The sequence below is a fragment of the Herpailurus yagouaroundi genome, unplaced genomic scaffold (genome assembly GCF_014898765.1).
Source record: "Herpailurus yagouaroundi ecotype Mexico unplaced genomic scaffold, PumYag 186, whole genome shotgun sequence".
Classification (NCBI taxonomy): domain Eukaryota; kingdom Metazoa; phylum Chordata; class Mammalia; order Carnivora; family Felidae; genus Herpailurus; species Herpailurus yagouaroundi.
The window spans coordinates 29,935,230-29,959,024 of NW_024412417.1; the positions used below are offsets into that span (position 1 = coordinate 29,935,230).

General features: G+C 43.2%; 1 protein-coding gene across 1 annotated transcript in view; it reads right to left on the reverse strand.

The window, feature by feature from the left end:
• SNTB1 (syntrophin beta 1) overlaps positions 1-23,795 on the reverse strand; it is a 240,483-nt gene that overhangs the window by 74,077 nt on the left and 142,611 nt on the right. Inside the window, exon 3 of the mRNA XM_040494335.1 lies at positions 19,529-19,736. Coding sequence (XP_040350269.1) covers positions 19,529-19,736 — 208 coding nt within the window. The remainder of the gene's footprint in view (positions 1-19,528; positions 19,737-23,795) is intronic.

The window sequence follows — 23,795 nt, forward strand, 5'->3', positions numbered from 1 at the left end:
TGTTAAACACGTTCACAGGGATTTCTTTATATCAGGGCTTCTCAGAGCCTTTAATATAAGCAAAATATTAATGGTAAAATACAATATTTGCTTCAAAGTCATTTGGTCATGGATTCTATTCCTTCATTTAACTCTTACCTGACCCCCTTTAAACTGCAACTGGGGTGCCTGGGTGGCTCAGTCGGTTAAGCGTCCGACTTCGACTCAGGTCATGATCTCACAGTTGGTGGGTCTGAGCCCTGTGTCAGACTCTGTGCTGAAAGCTCGGAGGCTGGAGCCTGCTTTGGATTCTCTCTCTCTCTCTCTCTCTCTCTCTCTCTCTCTCTGTCCTTCCCCTGCTTGTGCTTTCTCTCTCAAAAATAAACATTAAAAAAAAAAATCAACTGTAACAACAGAATTTGGAGAATAGTGTCTTGGAAAATTAATAATAATAGCTTACATTTATATGGGGCGCTACAGTTTATAAAGTTCCCTCACATGCATTATTATCATTACCATTTCCAGGGGTGGATACAGGAGCTCAGAGAGACTAGCAATGGTTCACCTAAGAAGAAAGAGCTCATAAAGCAGAGTGAGCACCCGAACTGGGCCCTTGGGCTCCGTATCCACTGTTTATCCAGGGCACCAGGTGAGTACTTTCCTTTCACATATAACCTAGTGCTTAGGGGAAGCAATGCAATATAGTGCAAGGCTATTTATCCTCTCTTCGCCTCAGTTTTCTCATCTGTAAAATGAGGCATTTGGAACAAATTTAAAGAAGTACCTCACCCAAAGTCAAATAGCTATCTTTAGCAGCATGACTTTTACAATCAATTTTCATAACTCCTTAAGGAGTCCAACAGATTTGTCTTGAACTGGGAGCCAGTAACTGTGCCAGGAACTCTGGGTGCAATAAAAGAGGCACGAATCCTTCTCTGACACAATATTATGTCTTCCAAAATGTGCCGGTAGAAAATGTTGTGTGCAACTGCCTTTCGAAAAATTGCTTCCCAGGCCAGACTAGCGTGCCCTTTTGTGCCCTGGCTTTGGCCTGCCAGCTCCTGGAAAAAAAAAAAAAAAATAGACAACACAGCACTGCCTTGAAATATCACCAGTGTCCTTGTGGTCAGTGCCACATGGCCATGCCTGAAGGTCTTAAATCTACTGTTACTCAACAGCAGGGCTGGAAGTCAGCTTCCCTTTGATAATAAAAGCTATTACCTGACTCTTTAAACAGTTCAACTTTCCTCCCTATTTCACAGTTCATAAAGCACCTCTCAGATGTGGAGGGATTTTTTATTTAAGAGGAGATATAAGATAGCATATTTTTTCCACCTCTTGATTGCTTATTACTTCCCACAAGCTATGAAATGGTGATCCTGCAACACAGCTTTTCTAATTGCTCACGTCTGTTAAGATGCCAGTGCACTGGGCATCTTGCTGCCCTCCTGACTCCATCTCATTGTGCGTCCGGCTTTAGCACTGCCAGAGCCCAGGTTAATATGTACACCATGCAACTCATTAGCTGTATGTTAGTATCAGAGCCAAGAATCAATGTGATGGATCCAAAAATATGTCGGGGCTTGGGTCAGAGTCTCAGCTGAGGACTCATCAAATGCAGAGGTCAGCAGCTTGGCATCGGCTCTACAGCATACACTGAGCGCATTGTGCTCAAAGTAGCCATTGGGGAAGACGACAAATATGAAGCTTCATTAAAAGTCGAGGGGAGGAAAAATCCCTTTGCAGGACCCACGGACCTTCACGGTTATCGATGCGCCTCTCTGCTCACATGAGAAATGTATCGGGTTTATCACACACACACACACACAAACACACACACACACAAAAGTGGCATTATCATATTTCCAAGAATCAAATACCAATTCATTAGGAATCCAAGCAAGGACCCCCAAGGTCAGGGTTAAAAGATTTAGAACATGTCTTGAAATCCGATGTTATTTTTATACTTTGAATGACATAAACTGGTTTAAGTCTAATGGAGGTAAAATGATCACAGCATGTGTTTCTCCTTTTCTGATTTATTTCCTCCCTCACCGCCTCTCTTCCTTCCTTCCTTTTCTTTCTCTTTTCTTCTTTCCTTCCTATCAATTTCTTCCTTTAGCTCTTACTGAGGAGCTAATAATAAAGAGCTCTTTAAAAAACTATCTGTTCTTCCCAGAGTGGGGCCTCTCAAATCACCCCCTGTGATGCATCACTTGGCACACAAATACTGCTCCCACACTTCCTATCATCTCCTCTTGGAGGACAACCAACCTTAGTAGGAGTGGAAAAGTTACATTAGGAAGGAAAGGCTTCCTCAGATCTCCATGCCGGTCATGTTTCTAAGTAATGACTTCATAGAGCCTTCTGGGTAGGACAGTCATCCTTTTACTAACAGATTCCCTTTTCTTCAAGGGTAGAACACTGAACAGGTACCACCAGCAGCTGGTGATTTTGGAGATGATTAACTGACCCAACAGGAGTGTTTAAGATTAGCTTGAGTTTCGCAGGCATGGTTTGGAAAAGAAAAGGAAACAACAGCAACAACAACAACTCCATGTTTAAAATTACAGGGCGTGCAGGGCTCACATTTTCATAAATCCACTTAAAAATGATCACATCCTCACAGGGGGTCAAGGAGTTGCCTGGGTGGCTCAGTCGGCTAAGTGTCTGACTTCAGCTCAGGGCACAATCTCTCTGGGGGCTTGAGCCCCGCATCAGGCTCTGTGCTGACAGCTCAGAGGATGGAGCCTACTTTAGATTCTGTGTCTCCCTCTCTCTCTGCCCCTCCCCCGCTCGTGCTCTGTCTTTGTCTCTCTCAAAAATAAACACTTTTTAAAAATTAAAAAGAAAAAAAAGAGAAAGGTCAAACTAATCATTCCAACACTGAGAATCCGTTTTCTTGTCAACATAAATCAGAGAGATTTTATTCTCAGTGATCACACCAATGTTTGGCAGAATCCCAATAAGCACATCGAACCATGACGAGCGCGAGGTATGCACAACATCTTGGATGGTGTCTGTGTCCTGTGAAAGGGAACATGGCTCCTGCAGAGCCAGGCGGCCCACACCTCTAAGCCGGGCACACCTGCAAGCAGGCATGGGCTCACTCATCAAGAGAAAGAACTCACTTGTGCTCTGGTGCTTACATGGTGTAGAATCAGTGAGTTGTCACGAGTGCTGAAGGAAACAAACACGAAGTCACTCCATAAAGCACCAACGCAAACAGTGAATTGCTGTTACGGTCTGGAGGTGTGTGTCTCCCCAAAACTCGTATGTTAAAAACTGAACGCCCAAGGTGCCAGTACTGGGAGGTGGGGGCCTTCGGGAAGTGATGAAGTCCTGAAGCTGTGAAACCTATGTGAAGGGAACTAGTGTCCTTACAGAAGAGACTCCCCAGAGCTTCTCTCTCCCCTTGCCTCTTCCCCCTGTGAGGATGTGATCAGACGTCTATAGTCTGGAAGACAGCACTTGCCTGACTATGCTGGCTCTCTGACCTTAGACTTCCGGCCTCCAGAACTGTGAGAAATACAGCTATGTTATTGATAAGCTACCCAGTCTATGGTATGGTATTTTGTTATAGCAGCCCAAACAGATCAAGATAATTATGATAACCACTGTAGTTCTAAGAGATCAAGGAAGAACATCTTTGTGGGAGAGACACTGAAGTGTTCATGTCTAAATCTATTTGGGTACAATACACAAGGCCCTAGACTGTATTTCATAAGAAGCAATATGCTACAGTTCTTTCTTTTTAAAAGAAAGACAGTCGTGAGCTTGCAGATTTACGTTACTGGGTGAAGATGGAATTAATATGTAAACCTCAAAAGAATTAGTAGCAAGGTAGAACAGAGCACCTGGCTCAGTGGTAGGCACTTACAAATGCTGTTAAATTGTTTTCCTGAAGAATTTTATGGCATTTGGCTTCCTCATGCGTTTTGGGTGCGGCATCCCTGGTGGTCCGCCTCAGATGGCACAGCAGCATGCCCGACTATATTCGGAGGCTCAAAACTCACCTCCAGGTACCCAGCTCTGGGAGGCAGGAACCATTGTCGAAAGGGGTGGAGGGGGCTGAGCTGAACCAAGCAGGGTGAAAGTGAAAAACAGAGACATACATTGCTAAGAAATCATCTTGGAAGGCAATTCCAAGGAAGAATTCTAAAAATGCAATACAGCAGCACAGGAGTGAAAGCACAACTGCCTGAGGGCGTTGCTAAGAAAGGCAGCATCACCTGAATATCCATATCCAGTGCTCCAGCCACCCAAGATTAATGGCTATTCTTAAACGAGGCCACACATTGTGCACCTTGGAGCCTTTTCCCGTGCTACTCCTTCTGCCCAGAAAGTCCTCCTCTACCTGATCTTTAAGACTCTGTTTAATACCTTCCTTATGCTCCTAGGCCAAATTGGCACATTCTTTTCTAGGAGCCCTCACAGATTCATCACGGAAATTTAGAATTTGTACATTTGAAATTCTTCGTTTCCATGCCTATCTTTCCCATCTGTCAGTGAGCTCCTTGAGAACTTCTTGGTATTTCCAGCCCAGGGCCTTGCCCATTATAAACAATTATCTAGAATAACTCCTCTAGCCCCTTACATTTACACTACTCATTCCCTTTATAGCACTTATATCCAATTGTTTGTTTTCCTGTGTATTATCCATCTTGTCTGCTGGAATGCAAGCTCCAGAGCAGAAGGAATTTGTCTGACTTGCTCACTGTTCCACTCCCAGTACTTAAACCTGCTTACAGATTGTATGTACTCAACAGTTATTTACTGAATGAATGAATTATAGGTACTAAATAATGTTTATCAAGTAAATGAGCATATAACTAACTCTACATTTGTTTTTAAAAATCACTAAATTATTTATGATTTAAAAGATGTCCAACCTCTAAGAGATGAAGTAAAAACAGATTCCTGTGACAGTTCCATTCTGGACTTATAGCTGTTGGATTCTAGATCAAATTATCTTCCAACTCAGTTATTATTCACGCCAAAGCCTTAAAGCTTGAAATGGAAGAAAAACAACATGCCAAAGGGTTCAATGGTGGAAAACCAAAGGCCAGAAGAAGTTGGCTCCTCCAGCTCTAAGGTCTGCTTTCTCAGAGTAAGATAAAGGTACAGAGTGAGGTTTCCAGAAACTTGAATGATTAGCAGTTGTTTTTAAGGTCCTCCTTTGCCACCAGAAAAGTTTAAATACAGATTGGAGGAAACAACAAAATAGAAATTTATAGATTAGTTTCTGCAAAAGTCATTAAGAACCTAAACTTCCTACAGATACTTGTTCCTTCAACTTCTGATCTCTTCTAAGGAAAAGAAAAAACGGGAATTATGAATACATTATTTTATGCCTTTGCTTGAAATTCATTTTTATACATTCGGTTACAATTGCTTTATTTAATCAAGTTTACATAAACTTTAGAAAGGTGTTTTTATGGAGCTCCTGGGTGGCTCAGTCAGTTAAGCGTCCGACTTCGGCTCAGGTCATATCTCTCAGTTCGTGGGTTTGAGCCCCATGTCCGGCTTTGCGTTGACAGTTCAGAGCCTGGAGCCTGCTTTGGATTCTATGTCTCCCTCTGTCTCTGCCACTCCCCAGCTCATGCTCTATCTCTGTCTCTCAACAATAAATAAACATTTAAACAAATTAAAAAAAAAAAAGGTGTTTTTGTAACTTATAGTTGGTTAAATATGGAATTACCTCTATAAGCTTGATAATATGGTTTTAGTTAAAATTATACTTACATATGAATTCTACATTCTATTTACAGGGAAACTGAGATTGATTTACAATCAATCAATTATACTTATGACATCACATACTAAGCTCCTTTATTTTAGGAGTTTCTTTGTGAAAGTAAGAAAGAGACCAAATGCAAATCTTTTCACTTAAAAAAATGTTTTTTATTATGTTTATTTATTTATTTATTTATTTTTTATTTTTTTTAATTTTTTTTTTCAACGTTTATTTATTTTTGGGACAGAGAGAGACAGAGCATGAACGGGGGAGGGGCAGAGAGAGAGGGAGACACAGAACCGGAAACAGGCTCCAGGCTCTGAGCCATCAGCCCAGAGCCCGACGCGGGGCTCGAACTCACGGACCGTGAGATCGTGACCTGGCTGAAGTCGGATGCTTAACCGACTGCGCCACCCAGGCGCCCCATATGTTTATTTATTTTGAGAGAGAGTGAGAGACAGAGCGTGAGTGGGGGAAGGGCAGAGAGAGGGAGACACAGAATCCCAAGCGGGTTCTAGGGCTACAAGCTGTGAGATCATGACCTGAGGCCGAAGTCAGAGGCTCACCCAACTGAGCCACACAGGTGCCCCAAAATCGTTTCACTCTTTAGGGACCAACTCCAATCTGACTTTTCCCATCTAGAAACCACAATTTCTACTGTGCTTTCTCCCTTCCTAATTGTGGCAGCACTATCGCCGGGTATATATTTTCACTCAGGTTTTACTCTACCATATACGGTAGATCTTTGGCCTTCATGGATTTAATACAGTCGTCACTGTGCGTGACCCTGAATGCTGGTGCCTTGCAGTCATTTGTAATTTTGCGAGGGGACCAGTTGTGCAAGCGCGGGCTGACTGCCCTCCACAGGCCTATCAGTCCGTGTGGCCCTCGGTTCCCTCGCTTGATGTCATTAACGACACATACCCCATATGCGTACATTCTACTCTTGTTTCTTTTTGGAAAATGGCCTAAAAAGCCAAATGATAGTACCGGTTATGAAAGGGATAGTTTTCTGCCAGAAAACAGAAGTTAGAGACAAACTAAACAACAGAATGCTGATTTGGTAGCTCTGAGCCCCACAGGTAAGTCAGCATTTTGGAGAAACGACCAGTGCAAATCGTTTTTACTGCATTTAATAAAAGAAAATATATACATACAGTTTGGTAGCATTCACAGGTTTGAGGATTTCTAAAGGCCTCTGTATAAATCCAACTTCAAAACTACTGCTTAGAAGGGAGAGCTACCTTTCCAATAAAATTTGCAAGCCGGAACGCTGACGACCTTCATATACTGCTTTCAACTTACTGGCTGCTATGTGCCAGGCCCTGTGGCAGACACTGACATACAATATTTCATTTAAGTCATATAAATTCTCTTTTGAGGTAAGTATTAATGTCTTTTTTATAGACACAAAAGATCGAAGACTTTTAAATTTTTTTTTTTTTCAACGTTTATTTATTTTTGGGACAGAGAGAGACAGAGCATGAACGGGGGAGGGGCAGAGAGAAAGGGAGGCACAGAATCAGAAACAGGCTCCAGGCTCTGAGCCATCAGCCCAGAGCCCGACGCGGGGCTCGAACTCACAGACCGCGAGATCGTGACCTGGCTGAAGTCGGACGCTTAACCGACTGCGCCACCCAGGCGCCCCGATCGAAGACTTTTAAAAAGTTGTCTAAAGTCACTCAACCAGTAAGTAACAAAGCAGGGATTAAAATCCAGGTAGGTCCCCATCCAAAGCCCTGCTCTCGCTTCTATATCCTGCTGCATCGCAACCCTGCCAGCCTTCCCTGCCTCCTATGCATTCATTCAGTTGGTTCTTATTGGATTTATTTGATTCCAGCCTTATTTCTAGGTTCCCCAAATCCACCTTAGCCAAAATGCTTGGTTCTTGAATTCAACAGTTAAGATCTATACAATTACAGCATCCACTGTGTATACACACACACACACACACACACACACACACACACACACAGAGGACTTCTGTGTTCTGAGCACCGACACTATTGACTTCAGGTTGTCTTTGTGCTGCGTGTCTGTGTTGGGAGATTTGGTATACAAAACAAAATGTTCACAATGAAGTTTTTGTGAAACCCAGACATGCCTACATGCTCTGTCTTCACTGATGGAGTCCCCGGACACATTGTTTTCCATTGCGTCTGACAAAGATTGGGTTGATTTGCATTTCTCCCTTCCAAACCCATTACTGCTAATGACCAGAAAGCGGCCCTTAGGTAGACAGTTAACTAGGGAAAAGGAGGTATAGGAAGGAGTTTAGGGAACCAGCAACTGACAAGAATCAGACAGAGTATAGTTCACACAAGGTTTAGTCCATCTTTCCACAGAACAGAGAAGGGGTGAGGAATGGTGAGGAGGGGGTAGGAGAGGGAGGCTGGAAAGATAAGTGAACTACACGGCCACATGTTTTGTGAGCCAAAATAAAGTCATTTGACAGACAAGCAAATAATCATTGCTAGTGCTATTCTAGAAGTCTTTCAGGACAAGAGGAAACTGTCAATTCTAATCAGGGCAGGAGAGGCTTTGGCCAACGGGTCATCATGACCAGAAACCAACTCTTGCCTAGTCTTCTCCTCCTTATGATCCCCAAGTTTTCACTCTTTTGTTCTTATTTTCCAAGAGATTTCTTCCACCCTTTGATCTTCCTCTCTAGAAGGTATTCCCAGTCTCTTTCCCCACCTCTGATCTCAACAAAGTTCTAGACCAGTAGACCCCCACAATCCCCAATGGCAAAACACCAATAAAACGATGGTGTATTTGCATAATTCTGAATTGTTTTTACAACACTACATGGATGGTGAGGTGCACGGGATGGAGCAAATTATGCCCTAGGCTGAAAATCAGAGAGACATGAATTTTAGTCTCACCCGTCAAGCAAACTAGCTGCATGATTATGGCCAAGTCACATACCATTGCCAATTCATATTCTGTTATTTTTTCTGTCCCTCTTAGCTCTAAAGCACTGTAAGAATCTGATTCTCAGAACCCATGGAATAAGTAAGGCATGCATCTGACTTGTGTTATTTACCAGGGACAACACAGCAATGAGCTAGCTGAGCCTAGGGTCCTCATTTTCTGACTACTAATCCAGTGTTCTTTCCACTATGAAGGAAGATAAATTCGTAAAACATAAAGAACAGCCACTCGAAGACCATCACACCTGCATCTCACTCAAAATTGAGAGGCTTGACACATTGAAGTAAGGATATCCCTAAGTTACACAGAGTGTATGGTCTGAGAATTCTCCTGTGCAAAGATGATTGTTGAGAACACAGAAATGAGGGTGAGGTGACTGGGTCACTCCTCTCCTCTTCCAACAAAGCCATGTTGAACATACAACGTGAGATGGTACTGCATTCCCAGAGAAATCTGTTGCAGTGCCTGCAGGTAGCAGGGACCACACGTTCTGGCTAAGACTCACTCATTCGGCAAACATAGACTGACAACCTGTTATTTTCCGGACCCTGTCTAGGCACTGGAGCAACAAGCCTAAATAAGAAATTGCCTCTTTTCTCTGTAAGGTTGTAACCTGCAGGGCAAAAAACAGATCAAGGACTATTACAGGGTCTCTCCCTGAATTGTGAAAGGGAAATGAGTGAGAATAATTCTGAGAGTCTCACTTGACCTCTAAGCCTCCATAAAGACCCTCTTTTCATCCTGATTCAGGTCATACGCCGATGTGGATGTTCTTAAATCGGACTCTAGAATTCTAGATCCATCTTTTTCTATTCCTAATTCTAAATAAAATAGGGGCAAATGGGTGGCTCAGTCGGTTAAGCGTCCGACTTTGACTCAGGTCATGATCTCACAGTTCATGAGTTCGAGCCCCGCGTTGGGCTCTGTGCTGACAGCTCAGAGCCTGGAGCCTGCTTCACATTCTGTGTCTCCCTCTCTCTCTGCCCCTTCCCTGCTCATGCTGTGTCTCTCTCTGTCTCGAAAATAAATAAACATTAAAAAAAATTAAAATAAAAGACTTCAAACTTAATCGCTTCGATTTAGCTGATGAAACCTGAACATAGCAATTTGAAAGAGTTTCAGGATGAAAAACAAAGCACATTAATTTGCATTGCTTTGGCAATATTGCAGCCTAGTCCTATTTGAAGTAATAAAAAGCCCAAGCCAAAAATGTAAGGGTGCAAAGTGACTCTGAAAATGATACTGAGAATGTCAAAGCATTAAAAAACAATTCTTCTATGGTGTGAGGAAGAACATCATGAGTAAATGCCAGGGTGAGTTACTAGAACTTGAATATAGTTGTAAATAAAATTAAACTGCCAGGTGGTGGCTATAATCATCTGTGTGTCGGCTACTATCTGTATCTCTTTGCCACTTGAAGATCCTGTGTACATGGGCTGGACTGTTTTTCCCCCTTCGAACACACGAGTGATTACCGTGGATATGGTTGGTCCTCTGCCAAAATACCCTTTTCTAGGGGGAGCATTCAGCCCTCACCTGATGTGAAGAATCCCTGCCCACAGCTTAAACCTTCTATTCCTCTTAGACAACTACCCCAGGAAGATGGGAGTGGCCTCTCCTTACCTACAAAGTAGCCCAGAGCCAGCGGCTGACTTAAACAGGGGTATAAAACCCCAACTCTTCAGCTTAAGGTGGGCGGGGCGGGGGGGGGGGGTAGGCTGTGCTCTGTGCTGCCCTTCAGGCTCCAGAGCCCCCTGTGGGATCGGGATGAAGCTAAGTTCTAGCTGATACCACATCTTTATTTGGCTTCCCTCCCAGCCCCACCCCCCCCCCACCTATCTTGTTTCACTCATTGCTTTACAGGTTTCTCCTAAGTGTCCTCCCTCAGTAAATGCCTCCCCAGGGAATCTCCATCTCCGACTTGACTTCTGAAGCGTCCTAAGACACTGATCAATGTATTGTAAGGCCTGAAATTTCATGTGCTGCCTTAGCATCTCTGAGCCTCACAGGGCTCCTGCTCTCATCTGATACGCCCACCACCCAGTTCCCTGTACTCCCCCTCGTCCTTACCCTAATGGGTTTTCCTTCCCTGACAGCCTGCAGAATGATTCAAACAAGCCAATCCCATACTCCCATGGGAAACAGAGAGCATGTCACCTGCTTCTTACTACAAGGCCTCTCCCACAGTCCCTGCTGCTTCCCTCTGTCCCCGAGCAAACCTATGTGGCCCTGCAGTGCTTGCAGCATCCTCCTGGGCCCTGAGTAAATGTGACTAATGAGCCACTGCCAGGCTCCTCTGTCCAGTGCTTGTGTCATGGGTTCTGCCATCTCCTACTTGGGGGGGAGGGGGAGGTGTCTCTTCCTCACCAAGGGGGTCAACAGGTGATCAGAATAATTAAATAATGGAAATCAATAGTAAAATCTATTTTTTTTTTAACTAAAGAGAGGGAGTTCTTCTCGAAGAGATCTATTTCATAAAGAAAGGGTGATCTGTAACAACCAATAAGATAAAATAAAGTATCAGAGTCTGCTGGCCATATGACCGAGCACAGGGAGCTTTCAATCTTGAGTTCTACACACGTCTCCAAGGGTATCAAGTAGGGCTCATATGAATTTGTGGGAATCAGCCTACAAGGACAGAATGTACACGCCCCATGTCTTCTACGTGGGCAGCACTGATGTCTCCACCTTGGTGACAAGGACTCCCGTTACTAAATTGCACTGTCAAGTGATGAAGAGAAGTGGGCGTATTTTCATAATTCCCTTATGGCGGCCTCCCTGCTACCCACCCACCCCAGTTTTAGATCCCTGATTTTTGAGAGAATGGAAGATGGGGGCCACTTGAATTCCATTCACACTGGCACCTACACTTTAAACACTTGTAGTGCAAGACTAACAGGAAAATAACCAAGCTGTTGCCGGTTTTCCTCGGTCTTGTTCCATCACAGAGGTGATTCACTCAGGAACTGGATGACTGCCTTATAAAGCAGCACAACAGACCCATTAGCACTTAATTGCATTAACAGTCTGTGTTTCCTAGCATAACAAACAGTCTTGATTTAGGGATGATGCAAGTCAGGGGTAGCCTGGACAGTACTTCTATTTCTATTTATCAGATGGGAGTTCCCTCAGGTCAGAGACTATTTTCTCCCTGGAAGAAGTGGTGGGAAATTCCCACGTAGGTGATTTTTAGGCAGATGGTGGAGCTGATATATTTAGAGGCTCCAGAAATATCGTTCCCTTAATTACACTGTCAAGATCTTGATTACCGGCAGCCTGTGTTACTCAGGCCAGGGCTCTTTTACATTTGCATTTGAGATTCCTCTCTTAGATAGCTGGGCAATGCAGCTACAGAATGAAATTCCTTGGTTGCTTATATTCATAGGGAATTTTAGGGGATGAATAAATTGCTATCGTTGGAACTGAAAATTAGTGATGGTCTAGTGAATTATGTGAAAATATATGGAAAAGTATGTTGATAGGTAGAGATAGATAGGACGTGGATGGATAGGTAGAGGTGAATATAGAGAGAGGCAGATGGATGGAGAGAGGAGAGAGGAGAGAGAGAGAGAGAGAGAGAGAGAGAGAGAGAGATGGATGGATAAGGACAGATAGGCCAGATGAATGGGTGGATAAACAGATACAGGAAGATAGGAAGAGATGGATAGACCGAGAGAGACAGACAGTTCTGACTTCACACAGCAGCGCTGAACAATAAAAAAGACTGTGTAAACTGAAACCACACTAAATGATCTCAGTCACTTGGAAAAATCAGGATTGGTCTCTAGATATGCAACATGTTGTATTAAAACATTAAAAACTGTCTTACTCTCGGTTGTGAATATACACGGAAATGAAAAATAGTAAATATAAAACATATTTACTTAGTAATCTATCATTTAAAACATTAGAAAGATCAAGAATGAAAATGTGTTATTTCTTTGTCAAAAACTTGAGAGAAGTGTGAACAGGGCTTCTTGCCTTCTCGTCATGTGACTCGGAATTCGGAGTGAGCATCTTCTCTCTGCCTTGACAAGCCATCCTACTCCTTTCTAAGTCTGGATCAGCCAGCAACATTTTATCCTTTCTACTTTCAGGGATGCGAAATGTCTCTGAAAGTTCCCCTGTTGTGAAGCGTCTCACTTCTTCTGGGGTACATCACTGACTTCTGGCTGCACGTAAGGAGTCTCTTGAATGGTACCAGCATTTACACCCCCATGGTCAGCTAGTTCTTCTATAATTCCATTTATGTTTGGGGGGAAGCTCACTTCCAGAATTGTCACTTTTCATTTTACTGCACTTTCACCCTTTTTGGACATCTCCCCCTTTCTCTTATCCATTCTTATAAAATGTCATAGATTTATTACTAGGAGACAAGGCAGAAACACAACTACCCACTTTGCAGTCTATGTGTGAATGAACAGATATGCGGTGACCGATGGCCCACGGATTGTGAGAGAAGGCATGTGATTAGTCACAATCTGCACGTCAGCTATTCACACAGGGATTTTTTTGAATGAAAAGCTGCCAGCAAAGTTTGTACTTTATGAAATTACTTGCAGGTAATATAGCATAGTCACTGAAATTTGAACTATGCTTTTGAGACTGGGGATACTGACTTGAACCATGATAACTGAAATTCATAGATACTGGAAACACTCAAAGCAAGTGTGTGTGTATCTTAGTTTTCGCCTAACCTGTCCCATCAAATACAATTTCAGCCTTTGTTGGACCTGTTCTCTGGGCTTCTGTAGTACAAAAGAGGAAGAAACGGAAGAAGGGCAGAGGATTATTGTGTGAAATATAAAGGCAGGGACTAGCCAGAGAGGTGTAATTGACTGACATAGTCAAGAATACAGGAAGAACACAGAAGAGAGAATCTCTTCTTCTCAAGGGTTTTCTTCTTTTAGGGTTATGGAAGGAATGAAAGTAGTTCAAGATTAGGATGGAAGTCAACAGGAGAGAAAAGATTTTAGTAAGCGTTGCACCGTCCTGTTTTGTGAACGCCCCCTGCTATAGACCAAATGTGTCCTCCAACCCCCACCTCCAAATTCGTATATGTCAAACCCCTCCTAGTGTGACAGTATTTGCAGTGGAGCCTTTGGGAGGTAAGTAGGTCATGAGGGTGGATCCCCCATGACGGGATTAGTGCCCTTGTAAGAAGAGAGTTACTTTCTTTCTGCCAAGTGAGGAGACAATGAGAGGGCTGTCTACAAATCAGAAAGAGGGTTTCACCAGTACTCAACTATGCTGGCACCCTGATCTCAGACTTCCAGTCTCCAGAGCTGTGAGAAACAAATTTCTGTTTATAAGCCACCCAGTCTATCGCACTGTTACAGCAGCCTGAACTGACGAGACACCCTTTATTTCACAAAGACAAATAAAGGATAGGAGTTCTTTTGATAAGTCTCTTAGTTCTGAAACCTGGCTTTTTGTATGTAGTATCGCTCTGACACTGGATTCTGGCAGTCTCACATATACGGACCCATGTTCCCTGGATCCCTTTATTAGCTCAGCTTAGTGGAAAATTCTGGACATTGGAATTAGAAAGAAGGGCCCATGCTCTGTCTCTGCCACTTACGAGATGGGTGAAATTACTCAACTTCTCTAAGCTGGCCTCATAGGATAGGAATTATTTAAGGCACATAGCTTGAGACAGACTAGGCACATAATAAATACTAATTACCAACTTCCTTTCCTTTAGGAACACCCTGGGGAGGCACAGCTATATAAATGTTCCCATTTAAAAATCAGAAGTGGAAATGACGAAAGCTGAGAACTGAATTTGCAACTCAGAACTCCCAGCTGGGTTTTTTGTTTGTTTTGTTGTGTTGTGTTTTTGTGTTTTTAATCCGGCAAGAAATGGTTTGCAAACTAAGATGACAAGATAGAGCAAAGGCAACACCTGATGAACCCAGCACAAAACAGAATTCAGCAATTCTGCCATGTTCCCTGTTGATCAGTGTTTTTCTAAGTAGCAGGAGAGTCTGAGCTCAGTTCCTTTTTCTCTTGTCTGAAATCTGACTGATCATTGAAAACAGCTCAGTAACAACTGCAAAAAGATTAAAGAACAATGACTGAAGAGTGTGTTTGGGACATACTGCATTTTACAGTTCAGGGTGAGGATTAGCATTTATAGGCCCTTTTGAGATAGACTGGGGCTTGTAAGGAGTGTAAAGGTTTGAGACTAATAAGAACAAGGGAAAGACCATATTGGTACACCTGACCCATCTACAGGTGCGGGTGCTTATAGGGAAAGCAGCACAGGGCCTGTCACTGTTACTGTCATAGTTCCGAGGACCCTGAAGTGAAGGAGACCAAAAAAAAAAAAAAAAAAAAAAGCCCCCAGTTCAAAGACTATTGGCCCAGTGCTGACTTTGACACTGTAGGGAGTCCAGAGAATGGCTACGGAGTTTAAGGAAAGAATAAAATCAATTGCAATGGATGAGCTGCAGTGGATTCTTTTAAAAATTAAAGTAAAAAATAAGGATGTCATCACCTTGTCCCACTCTCTAATTATTCCTGTGTCTTGATTTAGACTGTGACTTTAGATAACACACTTTGCATTTTCTGGGTCCCAGATTCCTCATCTGTACAAAGAAGAGGTTGGTTTAGATCAATGTCATAGTTCAGGCTGTTAGAATACCATAGATTGGGTGACTTAAACAACAAACATTTATTTCTCATGGTTCTGGAGGCTGGAAGTGCAAGATCAGGGTGCCAACATGGGGTTCTCGTTGAGGGCCCTCTTCCTGGCCCTGGAAAGCTACCTTCTTGCCATACCCTCACACGGTAGAGAGAGAGGGCTCTGGTCTCTCTCTTCATCCCCTCAAAAAGCACCAATCCCATCATGGCACTCTATGCTCTGACCTCATCTAAGCCTAATTACCTCCCGAATGCCCAGCCTCCAACATACGGATTTGGGGGGACATAAACACTGAGTCCCTAGCAATTACTTCTGGGTCCCTGCTCTCTGATATTGTATATGAAGATACATATACAATACTACCCACCAAATCAAAGTCAACTTATCTGCCCAGCTTTCAAGATCTTCCATAATGGGGTGCCATCCAAGGTATCAGATTTGCTTGTCAGCTTCCTCCTGGATGAACCCTCACCTCCCTTTAGAGCAGTCTCTGGCGTGTCCTCTCTACAAGTTCTATTAATCCATTACCACCCTTTCCCCCACATTCATCCTCTTCTCTTGGAGTGCACTCAGCTCTCTCCATTGCCTCAAGAACTAGCCATTTTGGGGGAGTCATTCTTCCAGTCCTCAGACCATATTGCAGGGAATGATAATATTAATACAAAGTTTTCCTCCTGTGTAGTACAGAGGAGGTTTTAGGATTAACACAGAGAGGATTTTAAAAGGGAAGCTACTGGGGTGCTTGGGTGGATGAATCAATTAAGTATCTGACTTCAGAGCTCAGGTCTCTGTCTGTCTCTGCCTCTCAAAAATAAATAAACATAAAAAAAATCTTTTAAAGGGAAGTTGTTGTTGTTCTGTATTATTTTAGTTCAGGTAAATACAGTTCTAAGAACTTGAAATTAAATTAAAATGTACAAATCTTGTCCCAGAGCTGCCATCATTAATCACAAAATTAAAGATTAACAGTATAGGAAAAGACAAAGGACATCAATTTAAGGTAAAGGACAGCTGAATATATATAGGATCACACTTTATATCTTTACAAATACCAAGTGAACTCTCTGATATTTGTGATAATATAAGAAGGCCACAGTATTAAGGATTTGCCATTCATTGTAACATTTTGCTGAAAACCGTTTGTATGCCTCCACACTAGGATTCAGTATTAAATATTTAATCAAAAAAGATTCCGGCTTGGATTTTTTTTCCCTAGGACTTGATCCATGGTAATCTTTGAAAAGTTTTGAAGCTGAAGGCAATAAAAGACATTCTTCTGATAACTGTCCATGGTAAGTCATTACTGTTCTTAGGAACATAGCACACAACGCAATTTGAAGAAACATCTGTAATGGTTATCTGAAATTATATCATAAGAACAATACTATTCTGAAAACAAAAAGAGCTTTTTAGGAGCCTTTATTACTGCTCCATGGGAATGCCTAATAATGTGTCTACCGATAATCTGGGATAAGCAGACAACTTTTAAGTGAGAAAATGGAATCTTTGGAAAAACTTTCAACATCATTAATAACGACACAATTCTGTTTTCCAACCATCCAAATGGTAGGGAAGTTCGTGTTGAAAGAGATGGAAAAAAGAAACTCCAGGAGTGGACAGCATCTCAGTTACTTGGAAGGCGGAGAGATGTGTACGCTGGACAGCTCTCTTTGCCCCTCCGGGTCCAGTCTCTACCCTTTTCCACCCTGCTTGTGCCTTGGGAGACAGACCTTGTCGGAGTGCATCAGTGGGGCGCCCTTGCCTCTGGCTTCCAGTCAGCCTCAGCCAATGGGAGACACTGGCAGATCAGCGGGCAGGACTTGTACGGATGTGCTTCCCTCTCAAAGGCCTCGGCTCTTGATGGTGGCCCTTTTCTAGAGCTGCAAGTCCCGCTAGTTTCAGGTAACTGCTCCTTTTCCTTGTTATTGCAGATTAAGGGATGGTAGTGGTCTCATGCCATTGGTGCCTCTGGAGTACTTCTCCATCTCTTCTTGGTTTTCCTTACCTTGGCCACACCTTTCAAATGACTGCTGCATTAAATCCTTTCCAACCATCACTTTTAGGTTTGCCTTCCACCTCCTGCCAGGACCCTGAAATCTGCAGAATATCTGCCAGTCTACGCAGACCCCTAACCAAGGGAGGACATCTTTCATCCTCATCTTCTCCTTCTAGAGTGAATGTCTGTTGCTCTGGCTTCTCCACAACCCATTCAACTTCTCCTAGCATAGCAGCCAGACTTTGCATTAGAGAACCGCCTGTCCCCATCTCTCAGTGCACGTGGCTTGGATGAGGCTGATCTCAGTACAACCCAGGGCTTAACATCTGATCTAAGTCAGGTCAATTAGGCTTAATCTCAGGAATCTCAGTTCCAATCTTCTGTGGGGGGCAAAGAGTCTTTATTCAGTGAGACAGGTACCTGTCAGGGGCATCACAAGCCTGGAACTGTTGGGCCAAGGTTGAGGGCTTGCCTAAGTGTAAACCAATGAAGTGGGCAGGGTGCAAAAAGATGGAGAAGCAGGTCTAATATCATTATTTGGATCCCTGGATCCCACCATGCCTGAAGTTGATCCTTGGACACTGTAGTTTTCAAAAGTGGTAAAAAATAAAAAATTAAAAATTAAAAAAAATTTTAAAAAAGTGGTACACCACTTTTTTGCTCAACTGAGTTGAGCTTTCTGTTGCTTGCTATGGAAAGATTCCCCCCCACATTTGGAGCAAGGAAAAAGTAAAGAGTGTTAGAGACTGTGACTTCTAAAACGATGTCATCCAGATTTGCAGTATTGCTTTCACTGAGAACCCCAGCCCATAAGGTTTCCAGAAGCTACCTGTGGGTTTTGTTTATCATGCCCTGGGGGCTACCACCACCTGCATTGCCCCTTTCATCCTCTGAAATCTGTGAGAGATGGGACGACACCAAATCAAACAACCCACTCTGTGTTGAATTTGTGGCTCAGACTCAGGCATGAACTGGTGCAAACAAAGAACAATGGTGGAAAACAGCCGAATGCTGTGCTCAAGTATTATTTTCAAGTGCTGTTTGACTGGACCTTCTCAGATGACACGGTTCACTGGCAGGGAGGCTGTTTATTGCAACAATCATTATTCCCTTTTACCTCCTATTACAATGTGAGTCACTGGGAGGTCAGACCATTCCAAAAGCCCAGTGTTCCTGAGCACTCAAGGTCAAGTTCAAGGGACAGCAATCAGGTATAGGGATAATGGCAAAGGCTCAATCCTTTGAAATGAAGAGAAGGGTTAATTCCCAGGAGATTGTCGCAAAGTGAGTTTTACTATTTTCAACATATCATGTAACTTGGGAAAAGAAATCAGAGTGAACAGTGTTAACATGACCCCAGGTCCTTCCCACCGTAGCTGTCCTCCCCAAGAACAAAGGTTAAATCTTCATTCATCCTTATACACTTCCCTCTACTCCTGCCTAGCGCCATGCCTTGCACAACATCGGTGCCCACAAACGATGGCATTTAGGGCCTGCTGACTTAAGAATCCAGATAAAATATAAAATAATATGTCAAAAGAGTTGCTGGTAGTTGCTAAGGACTCCTTGTTATTATTATTGCTATTATTTGTAAATGTATCTACCTGTGTTAATAAGCAGGTCATGAAAACACACAGAACCCTCCCCCCCCTTTTTTTAAATTTTTATTTATTTTTGAGAGACAGAGCACGAGCCAGGGAGGGGCAGAGAGAAAACCGGAGACACAGAATCCGAGGCAGGCTCCAGGCTCCGAGCTGTCAGCACAGAGCCTGACGCGGGGCTCAAACTCACGAGCTGTGAGATCATGACCTGAGTTCAAGTCGGACCCCCAACTGACTGAGCCACCCAGATGCCCCCAGAAGCCCCCCTTTTAAAGCAACATTTGCAACTTCCTTACCTCAGAAGGCAAAAGCTCCATTTTGAGTTTATTTTCCCCAACCTTCCTATGTGTGAGAGTCAATACCCATCCGCTCGCTTAACTCATTCATCCATTCAACAATCTGTGGCCACCTGCAATCTGCAATGTATTGGACTATATCTGGGGGAGCCAGAGCTGATGAAGACACAGCCCCCATGTATAACACAAAAGCAAACCTGGTGGAGATGGCCAAGAAACCCGAGCAGCCTGTGAATGAGGGACCCAGCGTGTGGCACGAGGTAACTGACTTCATGGCTGCAACAGGTGCTGGGGAATCGCTGGGGAAAATGACTATTACCAAGGGAGCATTTTCCTTACCTTATCTGCAAGCCAGCCCAGATGCCTGATCTCTCGGCTCCCAGCAATGCCTGTTTTCCCCAGCTGCTCTCTGACCTCAGCAATCACTTGGGTCAGCAGGTCACTAACATTGGAATGGATGGCACTGAACCAGGCCTGGGCAGTGGCTGAGTCCTTGCTCCTTAGAATCACTGTGTGCTTAGCATCTGGAGAGTGAATTTCAAGCTGCCTAGAGAAGCAAAGAGAGAAGGGTTAGAATGTTTCCTGGCAGATCATACTTTGTCAAGTCTGGGCCACAAAAGGTGAATGAATTCTTTACTTTTACTTTTGTACTCTGTCAGTTTCACATGGTTTGTCTTAATGATCCCATCATTCATTCCTTCACTCATTTGTTCAACCACAAACATCTACTGAGTGCCCAGGCATTGTTCTAGAACCTGGGGACATCAACTGAATTAAGGCTATTTAGATTTCCTGTTATTCGGCTGACTGGCTTATCAGTAGTATCATATCAAAACTTCCAAACTATGAGCTGATGTTAATTTGTTTTACCTCTCAATCCACAGAGGAGTGTAATAGTATGCTCACATCCTTGCTGCTCCTGTAGGAAGTATACTGAAATATCTAGCCACACTCTTAATCCTACTGCTCAGTATTAATTGGGAATATTGAAGAATCACAGATGATCAAACTTTGTACTCCTTAGGAATCCTGTCTGTGGCACATTTAGCTACTACTTACCCTTAGACATGTGTGTTGAAGAAGTGAATTGGCCTAGGAAGGGGTAACACTGGGCAGAGAGATGCACTAAGAGTTGTTCTATTTAAAGTCAAACAGGGAAGGAAGGAAGGAAGGAAGGAAGGAAGGAAGGAAGGAAGGAGAGAAAGGAAAAACAGAGGAAGGAAGGAAAAGACAGAAGGTAAGGAGAGAAAGCAGAGAGAGGAGAGGAGAGGACAGGACTATTCCATCACCAAAAAGCCCTCCCTCCAGCTATCCCCAGTTGTTACAATGCTCCCCTCTCCACTGCCATCCCAAATTTCTGGCAACCATTAACCTGCGCTTCACACCTATAATCTTTAAGACAGGTAATTTTTAGTATAGGGAGAAAAAAAACCCCACATTTATTCATTCATGTATACATGCAAATAAATACTTTTACATTCGTGTTCGTATCAGAAAGATGTAGGGATTGGGAAACTCAAACTGAATAAAAATGACCCATTTATTATTTTGTCCCTTCATTGTTATGCTGCAATTCATTGAATATTTACTATTTTTAATTTTTTTAATTTTTTAAGTTTATTCATTTTGAGAGAGAGAGACAGTGTAAGTGGGGGGGTGGGGGGTGGTGCAGAGAGACAGGGAGAAAGAGAGAATCCCAAGCAGGCTCCTCGCTGCCAGTGCAGAGCCTGAGGCGGGGCTCGAACTCGTGAAACTGTGAGATCATGACCTGAGCCCAAACCAAGAGAAGAACATTTAGCCGACTGAGCCACCCAGGCACCCCAAATATTTACTATTTATAAATATATTTCTCCTAATATTCCCAGGACTGATACTATTAATCCTATGTAACAGAAGAAAAAAAACTGAAGTTTGTTCAGAGAGAGGAAGAATTTACTCAAGGCCACACAGTGGTTCTAGGATTCAAACCTATGTTGGTTAGGCTCAAAAGCCCATGAATTTAGATACTGTGTTACAGTGTCTCTCCTCAAGACTGGACAACATTCAGTAGGGGAGCACCCTTGTCTTCCACAGCTGTCTCGAGTCTATTCTTAGCTCAATAGTGCCCTTAGTTCCTGAGTTTCAAACCAACAATTTTGCAAATCACCTGAAAATAAGTCCCAATGCAACCTGGCCTCCTTTACATTCAAAACCAAACTTTTAGAGAGAGTAGACCTTTTTACTCATAAACTTAAATTAGAGAAAAGGAATGATTTCGAAAGTGGAACGTCTCTGGGGGAGTTTTAGCAATAATTAGCATTTTTTTTTTTTTGGGTAAAAAATGTGCAAAACAAGACTCTTCACTAAGACTCCAAAGGTTTCCTGTGATAACACAGGGAATTCTTTAGGTGACATTTGTCCTCACTCAGAAGAAAAAAAAAAAAAATCTCTTGCCTCTTGGGCACTTTTCAAAGAAACGGGAGATAAATCTTGCCCAAAGTTCTTACTGTTCAGTATAGTTACATAACCAAATACCAACCAGGGTTCTCAGAAAGCATTAATGAGAGTTCAAGGCACTTTTGCTTGTTTTTTCCTTATTTTAAAGATTTTATTTTTTACTTTATTTTTTAATTTTACATATACAGAGAGTGAGTGAGCAAGGGAGGGGAGTAGAGGAAGAGAGAGAATCTTAAGCAGGCTCCACAGTCAGTGAGGAGCCTGATGTCGGGCTTGATCCCACGACCCTGGGATCATGACCTGAATGGAAATCAAGAGTCGGACACTCGACTGACTGTGCTACCCAGGTGCCCCTTAAAGATTTTATTTCTACATAATCTCTACACCCAATGTGGGGCTCAAACCCAAAACCCTGAGATCAAGAGTCGCACGCTCCAGCAACTAAGCCAGCCAGCGTGCCCCTCAATGTGCTTTGCAAATTATTCCAACATGATCTGTTATTCTCGAAATTTAAAACCTGCCAGTATTTCACTTGCAGTATTTCCTTTTGAAGACCTGGATTTGTTTTTAAACAAATGATGGCTTGGGAAGCCGCCACTCCCCGGGTATCACACACACATATACAAATGATGCCAGCGAAAAAGAAAGGAAACCAAGAATATCTTCTTTGTTGGGTTGTCGGCATGCCCCCGGAGGAAAGCTGACTTGTAAACAAAGGTACAGGCTAATGATGCGGAGGCCTGTTTTCCCCAGGCTTTGACAGCATTTATCATCATTAATTTTTAAGTAAACTTTTTAAGTATAATGTAGACAGAAATGTGTACAAATTGCAGTGCACGGCTCAAAAGTACCTTTGTAGAGGGAATGCCTTTGTGTAACCGCCACTCAGATCAAGAAACAGAACATTACAGGTGCTCCCTTTCCAATTATCTTCCCCTCCCCCCCAATATCACCACTATCCGGATATTTATCACCGTGGATTACTTTTATCTCAGGCAAAACCTAGGAGTTTTTGTTTGTCTTCAATTGTTGTCGTTGCCTGAAGTACAGGGAGGATCTTGGACTATTTCTGGGGCAAAGTAGCAGGTCCTGTGCTTTTCTCGTGGTGGTTCTCAAAGTGCGGCAGATCAGCAGCAGCAGCAGCAGCAGCAGCAGCGGGGGAACTTACTAGAAAAGCAAATTCTCAGTTCCCACCCTGGAGCCACAGAGTTAGGAATTCTGGGGGTGGGGCTCAGGAATCACCCTCCAGGTATATCTGATGCAATTCAAGTTTCAGGAAGTGCTGCTCTATGGGTTCATAAGAAGCCTTGAGCTTGGTTGGTTGCCAGGGCTCCCAGTGGCTGAGGAGGACACGCCAAAAGGGGATCGAACTCCTCCAGGGAGCCTCAAAGTCTCAAAGAAAGAACACAGAGGACACCATAGGCCTGTGGCCTTTTATAGTCCAAAAAAAAAAGGGGGGGGGCAGAAATAGCTCTCAATCGAAAATATTCTTCAGACACCCCTGAATAGGTTTTGGTTTTTGTTTTGAATCATTTAACTAAATACAGATGCTTGGACCCCATCCCAGACCTAGGAATTTCCAGAGGTTGACGCCTGAGTATATGCTTTAAATGTTCCATAAATTATATGGATTAAGGACCATGACAGGCCTCTCTCAGCCCAAGTTCAAGCCCTCTGCAGAGCTGAGTGTCATCAGAAGGCAGCACAGCAGAGGGCTCCCGGGCAGTTCATTAGCTGTCCATGGCTGTGTCACAACTACCCCCGTGATTAAGTGGCTGACAACCCCAAACGTTTGTTATTTCAGTTTCTGAGGTGCATGGATTTGAGAGTGGCTTAGTGGGGTGTCTCTGGTTCAAGGGCTCTCGTGTATTTGCAGTCAGGATGTCAGCAGTGGCTTTGGCATCTGAAGCCTTGACTGGGGCTCCACTTTTTGGATGGTGCACTCATCTGGCTGTCTGCAGGAGGCCTCAGTTCCTTGCAACATGGGCTTTTGCAGATGCTACTAAGTACCTTCATGACATGGTAGCTGGTTTCCCCCAGACAGCAAGAAGGAACTGCTATTTATTTTACTACCCAGCCTCCATTATTATATGTAGAGCACCAGGTGGAGACCGGGTCGTAAATATATCTATATCTATATCTATATCTATATCTATATCTATATCTATAT